This window comes from Ascaphus truei, chromosome 16 (genome assembly GCF_040206685.1).
Source record: "Ascaphus truei isolate aAscTru1 chromosome 16, aAscTru1.hap1, whole genome shotgun sequence".
Lineage (NCBI taxonomy): Eukaryota > Metazoa > Chordata > Amphibia > Anura > Ascaphidae > Ascaphus > Ascaphus truei.
This window is the reverse complement of record NC_134498.1, coordinates 41665123-41677199: the sequence shown is the minus strand read 5'-3', so window position 1 is coordinate 41677199 and position 12077 is coordinate 41665123. Positions and strand designations below refer to the sequence as shown.

At 42.2% G+C, this 12077-nt stretch overlaps 1 protein-coding gene across 1 annotated transcript; it reads left to right on the top strand.

The window, feature by feature from the left end:
- The first annotated feature begins 639 nt into the window (after window positions 1-639).
- IDS (iduronate 2-sulfatase) lies at window positions 640-7523 on the top strand. Its single transcript, XM_075573285.1, has 9 exons — window positions 640-878; window positions 2104-2240; window positions 2535-2712; window positions 3761-3849; window positions 3932-4132; window positions 4864-5034; window positions 5581-5707; window positions 5787-5960; window positions 6965-7523. The coding sequence occupies exons 1-9, from the start codon at window positions 752-754 to the stop codon at window positions 7441-7443; spliced, it is 1683 nt and encodes a 560-aa protein (XP_075429400.1). The 5' UTR covers window positions 640-751; the 3' UTR covers window positions 7444-7523.
- Window positions 7524-12077: the final 4554 nt, after the last annotated feature.

Sequence of the window (12077 nt, the reverse complement as noted above, 5' to 3'; positions counted from 1 at the left end):
TAGTTCTGCAGTGTATGTGGGGCGTCATCTATAAACATTATTCTCTATACAGTTCTGCAGTGTATGTGGGGCTGCATATAACACTATTATATTGTATATAGTTCTGCAGTGTATGTGGGGCGTCATATATAAACATTATTCTCTATACAGTTCTGCAGTGTATGTGGGGCTGCATATAACAATATTATATTTTATATAGTTCTGCAGTGTATGTGGGGCTGTACATATAAAAATTATTTTCTATACCGTTCTGCAGTGTATGTGGGGCTGCATATAACAATATTATATTTCATTTTATATAATTCTACAGTATATGGGCTGCTGGACATATACTTATTCAGCACAAGCCCTGAAGAACACTCTATTACAGCCACCCTGCGTTTGAAACCAACAGATTCCTAAGACATATCTGCAGAACAGTCTGTATCTGTGGCTTTAATGTCACAGAACCCTGGGATGCTTTCAATAACTAAACCCTGACTTTAAAAGACCCTGCCCAATAATTACTACCACACATAAACTGCAAAAGCTCTGGTCCAGATCAACTAACCAATCACTGGGTCACATACAAGATCCAATCAAGATCCTGTTACATTGAACCAGTAAGAGGGAAAGTCACATGTGTGCTGCAGGAAGCAGGTTATAAATAAGCAGCGGTCCCATGCTTTGTATCAGCTGAGCAGTGAGAGAGTGTGGCTGGCAGAGACAGGCCCTCCTGGGAGTGTTGCTGCATGAAGTTATTAAAACAAGCATGGCCTGGACGCTGCTGAGAGGGTTCACCCCAGGAATCCCCATCGTTAGTCTGCTTGTCACTTGCTGCTTTGTTGCTGGGTTTGCTACATGTGAACAGCACGATCAGAGAAAGGAGTCTCAGCCAGGTCATGTTGCCCCTTATTATGATGTTGGTTATTACTGTGCGGGTTTATTATGCTTAGGAAGCTGATTGCTAAATAATTATCAGTTGGTTTGATTTTTATGTAGCTGCAGTGTTTCTTTATTGAGTAATATTGCTGGGTAAATGAGTACTTCAGTATTGGGTGATAACCACTTTTTTTTTTATTTTTAAATTTGGACTAACAATTGATATAATAGGACAAGCTTTATTTAGGCCTTGTCCAGGGTGACGCTGGGCGGGTGCGCTCACGCTGGCCACGATGAAACACAATGCGGCAATGTGTGTGGCCAGTGTGAGCAAGCACCTGAGCAGGCTATTTCTATTGTATTTAATTCATGTATGGAGTAGCTAATTAACATAATATTCTGCTTTGCCCTTTCTCTGTTGCTGGAGCAATATAAAAGGACAGTCTCTTTTTTTTAAAATCAAAAAGCTGATCTCATTGGTTTGTGGTAACTGTACACTGGTGATTTTTTTTTAAAGTTGTGTGTGTGTGCGCAAATACAATTGCGTTGGTTACAGTACCTGTCATGATGAAACCCTAATGCAGGGGTGTGCTCTCCTCCAACAGGTCAGTTGTTCAGGATGTCCCTGCTTCAGCACAGGTGGTTTTGACAGAGCCACTGATTGAGCCACCTGTGCTGAAGCTGGGATATCCTGAAAACCTGACTGGGGCTTCAGGTTTGGAGTTGAACACCCCTGCACTAATGTACAGTACAGGCATACCCCACATTAACGTACGTAATAGGTCCAGAGCATGTATGTAAAGCGAAAATGTACTTTAAGTGAAGCACTACCTTTTCCCCACTTATCGATGCATGTACTGTACTGCAATCGTCCAATACGTACATAACTGATGTAAATAACGCATTTGTAACAGGCTCTGGTACAGGTAGGGAGCCGGTATTGCTGTTCAGGACGTGCTGACAGGCGCATGCGTGAGCTGAGGTTTGTTATTGGGCGATTTGTCCTTACTCGCGTACTTAAAGTGAGTGTCCTTAAACTGGGGTATGCCTGTATACATATTTTTAATCTGTTTCTATTCAAAATGAGAACATTTTTTTTTCTTGCTATGTAAGATTAGGAGATCTTTGTTTCACTGTTTTTTAAATATACAATCTAGCACTTTTTTTTTTTTTAAGACCCTTGTCCGCTAGCTCCATATCTGCCTGTATTGTAACAAAAGGTACTTGCATTTGTGAATTCAGGTGGTCTCAATGTACTTCTCTTAATTGTTGATGATCTGCGCCCGAGTCTTGGCTGTTATGGTGACAGCGTGGTGAAATCCCCGAACATTGATCAGCTGGCGTCTAAAAGTGTGCTATTTACTAACGCTTATGCACAGGTAAGCCACCTGCAGAGTCAATCTTCACTCCCAGGCGCTGTGCAATAAAAATAAAATTATGATTTGATTTGAAATGGAGAATAATAATATAGTTAAAAAAAAAGACGGATGGTGTCACCAACAAAGCTAGCAATTTAAAAAGTGGCTGTGTCCTTATTACTGCTTAATGGCTGAGGTGACACTGTGTTACAGAACTTGATATTTTGCAGAAAATGAACAAATTGAGCCTGCCATGGGTGTCATCTTCTGTGATGAGTCACCATAACATCCTTGCTGTCCTGTTCTTTGTTGTAGCAAGCGGTGTGTGCTCCGAGCAGGGTGTCCTTCCTAACCGGCCGAAGGCCCGACACGACTCGGCTTTTTGACTTTAATTCCTACTGGAGGCAGCATGCAGGGAACTTCTCAACCATGCCTCAGTACTTTAAAGAACACGGTTATGTCACCATGTCTGTCGGGAAAGTGTTCCACCCAGGTAAATGTGAGCGATTTGATGTGGTGTTTAGCACCTTCTTTGAAAACTACATTGCAAGGATGTTCGCACTTTGGTCCCACGTGGCTGAAAAAAAGGTTCTTGTAAATCTTTCTGTTCTTTATAAAAGTTTGTCCTTTACCTTGGCAGCTGGGGAAGGGACAGTGGTCAATCAAGTGTTATGGTCACATTTTTAGCCAGTTCCATGTCGGCCAGAGGTCGGGGGAAAATGGTCACGAACATGGCTGAGGAAAACCTTACTAAATGCCCACTGGTATCACATAAAGGGGAGTTGCTGTTACCCCACTTATCGCTATTCTGGCCTGGACTTTTTCCCAGCCTAACGTTGGATTGAGTCGTTTCACTGATTTGGGAGACTTCGAACTTCCTGTAGCAACTTATTCATGTGATGTGGTTTCTTCTTCGGCTTTTGCTAGGGAGGAGGACATGCAGAAATTGACAGTAAGGTGTTCTTGCACCAGAAAATGTCTTGTGGCCCCAAATATAGTAAATTTGCTACTCAATAATTTTATTTTTTTGAGCATGTACTAACCCCCCACTTAAACCCTAAACTGTGAGACTTGAAAACAGGACACACATTACCTTACGTTCCCAATTCATTCTAAATCCTAAACACTGGGTTGTTAGTGACCAGCTGTTTGCCACCTTGGCGTGCAGTGTTTTTGTTTTCCTATGAAAATTGATCACATTTAGTATAGGTTGAACTTGATGGATGTCGCTTTTTTTTTATTATTGTTTCAACCTCATCTACTATGTAACTGAAATTATACTATTTTCTTTGTAGAAATGTTTTTTTTGTAAATGGTGGCAAAAACCTAGAAGGGTAAATTCAATGGTGTTTCTATAACAATGAAATCTTGGCAACCAATGTTTGCTGTTTGCTGTTAGCTGTGTGAAATAAGTGGGTTTGCAGGTAATCCATTATACTGCAGCAGTCACTGACATGATTGTGTTGAATCAGCATACCGAAGATGTGATGCTTTTTAAACCAGTCCCATATAATTCTTCTTACCCTCCTCTTCCGTCCCAGGTATTTCATCGAATCATAGCGATGACTATCCATACAGTTGGTCAACTCGTGCATTCCACCCCTCTTCTGAAAAGTACGAGAACACGAAGGTGAGGATTTTCCATCCAGTGTATATGATTGTCTTTCTGCCATATTATATCCTGATTACCGTGTGATGTTTGCTTTTCGTAGACTTGTAAGGGTAAAGCTGGTGACCTTCATGCCAACCTGGTTTGTCCCGTGGATGTCTCAGAGGTCCCCGAGGGAACCTTACCTGATATACAAAGCACGCAAGAAGCCATCAGACTGTTGCAGACTGTGAAACGGCAGGACGCCCCCTTTTTCCTCGCTGTTGGCTATCATAAGCCACATATCCCATTCAGATTTCCTAAAGTAAGAAAGTTTACTTTACTTTAGTGTGTGCGTGTGTCCCCCGGAAATTACCTGGTACCCGGCACTTCAGCTACCTGGACATTACCCGAACCCGGCAGCAGGGGGCTGGCCCAGTGCCGGGTATTGTCACTAAATTAAAATACTTCATCACTTGCAGGCAGCGGAAGGTGTAGACGGTGAGGAAGACCGCAGTGACATCTGAGAGCAGCAACAGAAGTCAACATTCAGCCAGCAGGAGCAGCAGGAAGACCGCACACAGCTGACACCAGTGGGAGCCGGAGAACCATGTGATCGGAGCATTCCTGTTGGATAGCCGGGGAGGAGCCGACTATCCAATAGGAACACTCCTGCCACATGGTTCCCCAGCTCACACTGGTATCAGCTGTGTGCTGTATTCCTGCTGCTCCCACCGGCTGAACACGGATTCTGTTGCTGCCACCAGAACTGCTGCGGCATCCACATGTTGCCACGGTCTTCCTCACCTTGCAGGTAAATGCCATCCGGATAACTGGGTACCCGGCCGGGTACAATAATTGATTTTGCCCGGGTACACGTTACCTGGTTTTCTTTAATACAAAGTCAAATGGTGCCAGGGCCTTTTTGGATGTTCCTTGTTTATAAACCATCTATTCTATTAATAAGGAACCATTTTAGAAGCACAATTAACTGTAATGATCATCTTAGTCTATTGTTGTATGTGTTAAATATTATTATTATTTAATTTTTTTAAGGAGTTCCTAAAGTTATATCCCATAGAAAACATTTCGTTGGCATCTGACCCGGACGTTCCGAAGAAACTACCTACTGTTGCTTACAATCCATGGATGGATATTCGTGAGCGGGAGGATGTGCAAGCATTAAATATCAGCGTTCCATATGGTCCTATTCCGACGCATTTCCAGGTACTCCTAATGGCTCTTTCAACACTCTCTCTATTCTGTCTTTGGTGTTTACAGACTGCAACATGTTCATGGGAAGGGCATTCCTGAACTGCGAGTGAATGCTTTAAGGTGTATGACTAGTGCATACAGTTATAACAGCACAAGCTCACGCGGCTCTTAATTGTAAATTGAGTCAGGAAATGCCACTTTGGGTCATTTTCAAATCCTTTTGAGATGTTTTTTTTTTTTTTTTTTTCCTCCCCTCTCAAAGCTTTAGGGAGGTGAGTGTAATTAGTTAAATGACCTGATAGTTGTATAGTCCTATGTTAAGAAAAATATTTATTTTAACTGTTCTTTGCATGTTGCCTGTTTTGTTGAATGTGGTCTTGTTTTTCATGGTTAAATAAGCATGGGCAGAATCTGCTAAAGTAAACAGCCCTTTAAACTGAAGTACTCTTGTATTTCTTCTCTTTACCATATATATTTGCACATAAAATATAGCTTGTTTTTTAACACTTGATGGTGTAACGTCACTAATGGCGTGGGGTTTTGCTTGTTTTTTTGCAGCTTCTGATGCGCCAGAGTTATTTTGCCTCCGTTTCTTACCTAGACACCCAGATTGGAGAGTTGTTGAGTACATTGGATCACCTCGCGCTTTCTAATAATACCATCATTGTGTTCGCTTCCGATCATGGTAAACCTTTAGTGGCACATTCTTACCATACATACTATGCATTTATTATGTTCTTACCCTCCTTGCTTATTTCTCCCAGGGTGGTCATTGGGAGAGCATGGAGAATGGGCAAAGTACAGCAACTTCGACGTAGCTACTCGGGTGCCCCTGATGTTCTATGTACCAGGAGTGACTGATACTATTCCTCAACCAGAGCAGTCTGTTTTTACGTACAGGGACCCTTTTAGCTACAACCCAGGGAGGAGACTTCCAGGTGAGGTGTAACATCTTCTATAGCAAACTTTCTCCCCAACACTCTTCCATTATAGCAGGAGTGGCCACCAACAGGCTATGTATTGGGGATATCCCTGCTTCAGCACAGGTGGCTCAATTGAAGACTGAGCCACCTGTGCTGACGCAGGGATATCCTTAACCTGACCTGTTGGTGGTCCCTTGACTGACGGAAGTTGGTTACTCCTGCATTATAAGATTATAGTCTTCTAATTGTATCTGTATCGTTCTACTTTTTCTCAACCTGTATTAAATCAACCCTTCTCTGCTTTTAAACGCCTTTGCTCTGCAATGTATGACTCGGTGCTAGATTTGCACTTCACTTTTGAAGTGAAACTTCTTTGGCACTGCGCCTGCAAAAATCTCATAGGGGAAATAACTCTGAACGGAACTGATAACGGAGTGAGTGACTTCGCATGCGCAGTACCGGAAGTGACATCATTGTAATTCGTTGGCTGCCTGCTGGGAGTTGTAGTTCGGGTGTGGATGTCAAGCATACCAAAAAGTGTGTGTGTGTGTGTGTGTGTGTGTGTGTGTGTTCTTCTTTCTGTTGTGTTGCTGAAATTGTAATTATACTCAAGCCTTTCATTCCATCAAAATACAATTTCAGTGACAACACAAGTTTCATTTAGAACGTGCGTGCTCGCCACATACACTTTTTTTTTTTTTTTTTTTTTTTTTTGTAAATCTTAAAAACCATTTTTATAGTATTGTATCTGTGATTGTCACACTTGAAACCTGTCAGCAATTCCTACTTATGGGGGTTTTAAAGCAAATTTGTAAAGGTATTCTACATGCATAATCCTTGTGCTCCAATACTACTTATCCAAGCAGTTGTGTGTTGGTAAGAAATCGCATACCAACAGTTATGACCAAAGTGAGTCCATTTTAAAGACTACTATACAAGGCCTCAAGATGTAAATAGTATTGTTGGAAAGCCAAATCTGAATGACAAGTCCAATTTATTTTATTTTTTTTTCTGCACAGGAAAATCCAGGAAAATTGTTGTTGAATTGGTTTCTCTGTTTTCCACCATCGCTGAACTGGCCGGGCTCCCCGCCCCTCCTGCGTGCCCACAGCCCTCGTTTGGTACGGCGCTCTGCACGGAGGGGCGGAGCATTGCTTCGCACTTCAATATCTCGGATGCCAATGACTGTGACATTGTGGAATCTGTTGCATATAGCTGTTACCCCCGACCTTCCGACATTCCTCAGTGGAACTCCGATCTGCCCGATCTGAAAGATATTAAAATCATGGGCTATTCCATCCGCACCATCGATTATAGATATACTTTATGGGCGGCCTTTGACCCTGCAACCTTTAAACCCAATTTCGAGGACTTGCATGGAGGAGAGCTATATATGGTTGAGACTGACCCAAACCAAGATCATAACTTGTATAATGCTCCTACACATGTTGATATTGCTAGGAAATATTTTGGCTTCCTGATGCGACATTTTTTGTAACATTTAAATTTGTATTTTTTTTCTATGGCCTGATACTTTTTTGAAACATTTTGATATCCATAAAGCACTTTTGTACAGTACTGAAATTTTGTTCTGTCATTCTTGTGTTTTTGTTTAATCTCTTCCACCATAGGGATTCATTCAACACAGCTGTTCATTTTAATATTGCTAATCCCACACATTTGTCTATTCAAAGTGTAACCGTGTTTCCCCCACCCGGTGGGAGATTTGGCCATTACGGATCGTGGGGTGCATGATACCTGCTGGTAACTGAAGGGCTGAGTTGTCCGCCGATGGTAGTGGAGACACAGGACTGGGGTTCATACCCTATGTATTCATTAGCCAGTGCAGTGCCTCTGTAGGCTCAAGGGAACTGAAGATTATCTCCCATGGTAGAACCGATTTACCTCTTCGCCCCCCAAGATCACAAACCAGGCCGGAGGTATATGCAAACTGTCTCTGTGCAACACAGTACATGGCAGGTTCTGCCCAAAACAGTCACTCTCCGCTACCACTGAAGGATGGTCCCTGGACCTTCACTACAAGCCAAGGGCACCCACAGCAGTCCTAGCTCTTCCCTGCCCCTCTAGCAGAGGTATGGTCCATGCTCTCTCCACCGAAGGGAAGAGGACCAGAGAAGGCCCAATACTCAGCTCTTGGCTGTGTGACCTGCCTCTCGTGGGTAGAGGCACTACTGAATTTGGAGTAGTACTGCCAGGGGTAGGGCACCAGGTCTGGCTCATGATTGGTCATGCCCAGGCTGGATGTCACTGCCTCCCGCTGTCACTCAAGTGCAGCTCCTCGGAGGGGGGAAAACCCCATATCAACTACCGGCAGCCTGATTGTACCAGGAGGGAAGCAGATGGCATGGCTACAAAAGTTTGGTTCCAGGTTTTATAGTCTGTATAAAACTTATCCAAATTATCTAGTCAGAGGCAAAAAGCCTGTAGAAACCTTATTTACTTCTCCACACTCCTGATCTAGAGAACTTTTCAGTCTGCACCCCCTGTCTGCTCTTTCTTGCTCTCCCCCTCCCCCCACCTCCTTACCTTGTCTTCGGCGTCAAATGACTCTGTGGGGTCATGCATCATTTGATGCTGCGTTGCCATGGCAACACTTCACCTAAGGGAAGTTGCAGAGGCCTCACGCGATTCCCCCGGCATTTAATTGCCTCGGAAGAGCGTGGGCCCAGCGTCTCTCCTTGGAAAATCTTGCACACCCCCGTTTGCGTACCTCTTGGCTAGGTGACTGTACATTAAGCCTTAAAACTGACTTAAGCAGAGCAATATTTTCCTTTTTTATATACACTGACTCCTGTATAATAATATCGCTTCCCCTACTAAGGAGAGAGGTAAGTGTCGCCTCGCAAATACAAAGTAAATCTGAAACACACCCCATGCCCGTGTCAGGCTTTAAGGATATCCCAGCTTCAGCACAGGTGCCTCAGTCTGACTGAGCCACTGATTGAATCACCTGTGCTGAAGTAGGGATATTGGTAGCTCTGGAGTACATTACCCCTGCCTAAAACAATGTTGAGTTTTGTAATGAAGTACATTTAATTTGGGTAATTTAGTTTTTCACACAATCAGTTTTTCATAGGTTTGCTTTAAAGTTAATTTTTAGGTGTGATCGCACTTTAAGATAATGCACCGCAGCAGTAGTCTATTATGTAGTTAAAAATAGTTTATAAAAAGGGTTTAATTGTTCTACATTTAATTGAGTCAGCTGGGTCTTTTATACTGGCAAATTTTTGCTATTTACCACTAGAGGGCAGCAACCTCCTGCTAAATGCACAGGACTTTACGGGGAATTATAATTTAGCAGTGCTCAAATGTATTGGCTTTAAAGTTTTTATATACTGCATGTTTCTCAACCTGTTGTAAGTTATTACTTTAGTCTAACACAAAGAGGGAATAAAAGTGAACACGAACATAATTCAGTTCTAATATATATGCTAAAATAATCACTCATGTAGGGTGTCTTCATATTTTGGGCCTCATGCAGAGAGCATAGAATTTTAAAATTGGCGAATTTCATAAAAAGTAGCTTTTTTGGAGAGTTTTATTCTCCATATGCAGAAAAGTGCGAATTCTGCTATGTTTAACATGGATGCGTGTGGCGAGTTTAAATTGGCGAGATGCGCGCTTCAGAAACGTGTAAAAACAAATTCGCGCCTTTTTTTCCCCTTTACTATAGGCGGCGAGCGCCATCTTTTCCTGGCGCGGCAAAAATGCGAGAATCGCGCCATTTTCTTGGCGCGAACAGCCGCTACATGCCGTTCGCACCTCTCTGCATTCGGAGAGTTTTAAAAATGGCGAGATGGATGTTCTCGCCAGCCGCGAGGCGAGTTTTAGCAATAGAAAAAACAAAATGGCGCGTTTTTCGAAACTCGCCATTTTATGCCGGTTTCTGCGCGAAATTGAACAAAAAATGGCGAATTTCGAAATAACGATGCTCTCTGCATGAGGCCCTTTATTTGTAAAAAAAATTGACACATTTTTAAAAGTTGTCGAATTTGTTTTAATGTTCTATTAAAAGTGGTGTAGGGGATTTTCGTTTTTTCTAACCGCAGTGCCACCCACTTTAAACCTCACTTCCAGTCTTAATGTATGTCTTTATTTATATAGCGCCATTAGTGTAGATAGCGCTTCACATTAGTAATACATGTGACAATCATATAAATAGCAAATGTAATTCTAAAGTAACACAGCTGTTATCTAGTTTCTAGTAGTTTGTGAAACATTGCTGTAGGTGGCAAAAATGTCCATTACAGAAATAAAATAAAAAATTTTTTTTTGTGTGATTGCTTAAAATGGCTGCCATTTTGTCTTCGTAACGGATGGCTGGCAGTTTGGGAATGCTGCTGTTAACAGGTGTTGGCTCATCAGAAAAACAACCAGCCTTGCTCTGACGTAATCTTGAAGAAAACCATTAAAAATGGCAGCAATGTTGCATTGCGACGCTATCATATAGTGCTTTGTGGAACTGCACCTCTGACGGCCATTTGGTTTCAAACTTACTGTCTGTGACACAGGTGCCCAGCGGTAAAACGAACCCAACAAATTAGTTGGTTGTTATGCCACCCGTTTGCTTTTCAAGTGTCGCCTTCTCAACCGCTACATTTGTGATTGTAAATATCCCTGACTAACGGAAGCGCAGAACTGCGAAAGAACGACATGTTTTATGTAGTCAGCAGAGCAACAATACACACAGAAATGCATTTTATGGCCTGTGAAATAATGACCCAGCTTGGGAATAAAGTACTTCGGTCCAAATAAGTGTTTCTTCTTCCCCCATTTCGATCCTTTCTACCCCAATTCATAATTTTTGGGAAATGCAGCGATAGAATACTAAACCTATATATAATTGACTTACAACCGTTTTTTGTTTTGATCAATGAAGATTTTGCTGGGTGTATTAAATCCTCCTGAAACTATTGTGTTGCTGCTAATACCATCCTGTTTGACATCCACGCTACCTCTTGGGTCCTCTATGTAACATTTTAGCTGAACAAATCTATTTTTTTTCCTGTCTGCTGTGAAACTTGCTGTTTTTAAGAAATGCCTTTCTCAAGCCCTCCTAAATCTTTGGACAGCAAGAAAGATGTGATCCGTTCCAAAAGGAGCCATCATTTCTTTCCGCAGCTAGGTTATTCATGCTTTGGGAAACCGAATCAAGGTCAGTGATAGAAAAGACGAATAGGCCAGCTGATTGAACGTGATAGCATAATCACTTTTACTGTTGTGGTTTTATTTTTTATTTTTTCCCTCTCTTATAAATAAAATGAACCCTTCTGCCTTGCTATACAGTAACCTCCACCCACAAAGAGGTCATCAAAGTAGCAGTAAAAAAAAAAGAGAAAAGTGTGTGTGTGTGTGTGTGTGTGTGTGTGTGTGTGTGTGTGTGTGTGTGTGTGTGTGTGTGTGTGTGTGTGTGTGTGTGTGTGTGTGTGTGTATTCAGAACACTCTCTTGAGAAAGGTCCTGTGCCAAGGACCGAAACGTCGGGTTATGTGCCAGTTTTTTTACTGAATACACGCTTTTTTTGTACCTCCTGAGTGTGCTGTCTCCTTCTTGCCTTGTGATCTTGGGATCCTGGATTTACTCGGTAAGGAACCTATCTATACATTACCTGTATGGGACAAGCACCTATATCCAGTGTATGTGTGTGCCATCTGCCTATTTTTATATATATATACAGTGTTTGACAAATCACCAAAAATCTACTCGCCCAACCAAAAAATCTACTCGCCCCTAGTCCCGCCCCCAACTCCGCCCCTAGTCCCACCCCCAACCCCGCTTTAAATAAAATATATAAATAAAATACATTTAATAAATTCCTAGTCAGAACATTCGTTTTTGACATAAATGTATTTATTGTATTACATTATACTACAATTAGTCCTTGTTACGTGTGTGTGTGTGTGTAAATGTCGGATCTAGAAATAAAAGCCAGATGTGAATGACTAGTTTCCTGAACCCCTTAACCAGTGTCTGGACGTCCCCGCTTCACAATATCTAAAGCAGCAATCCCACCTGGGATCTTACCTGATCCGCAGTCCCTCAATGTCCAGGTACCTCATTCCCACAATGTTATACATTGGAGGGGAGGTGTTCCTTACCTGTCTCTGGGTTA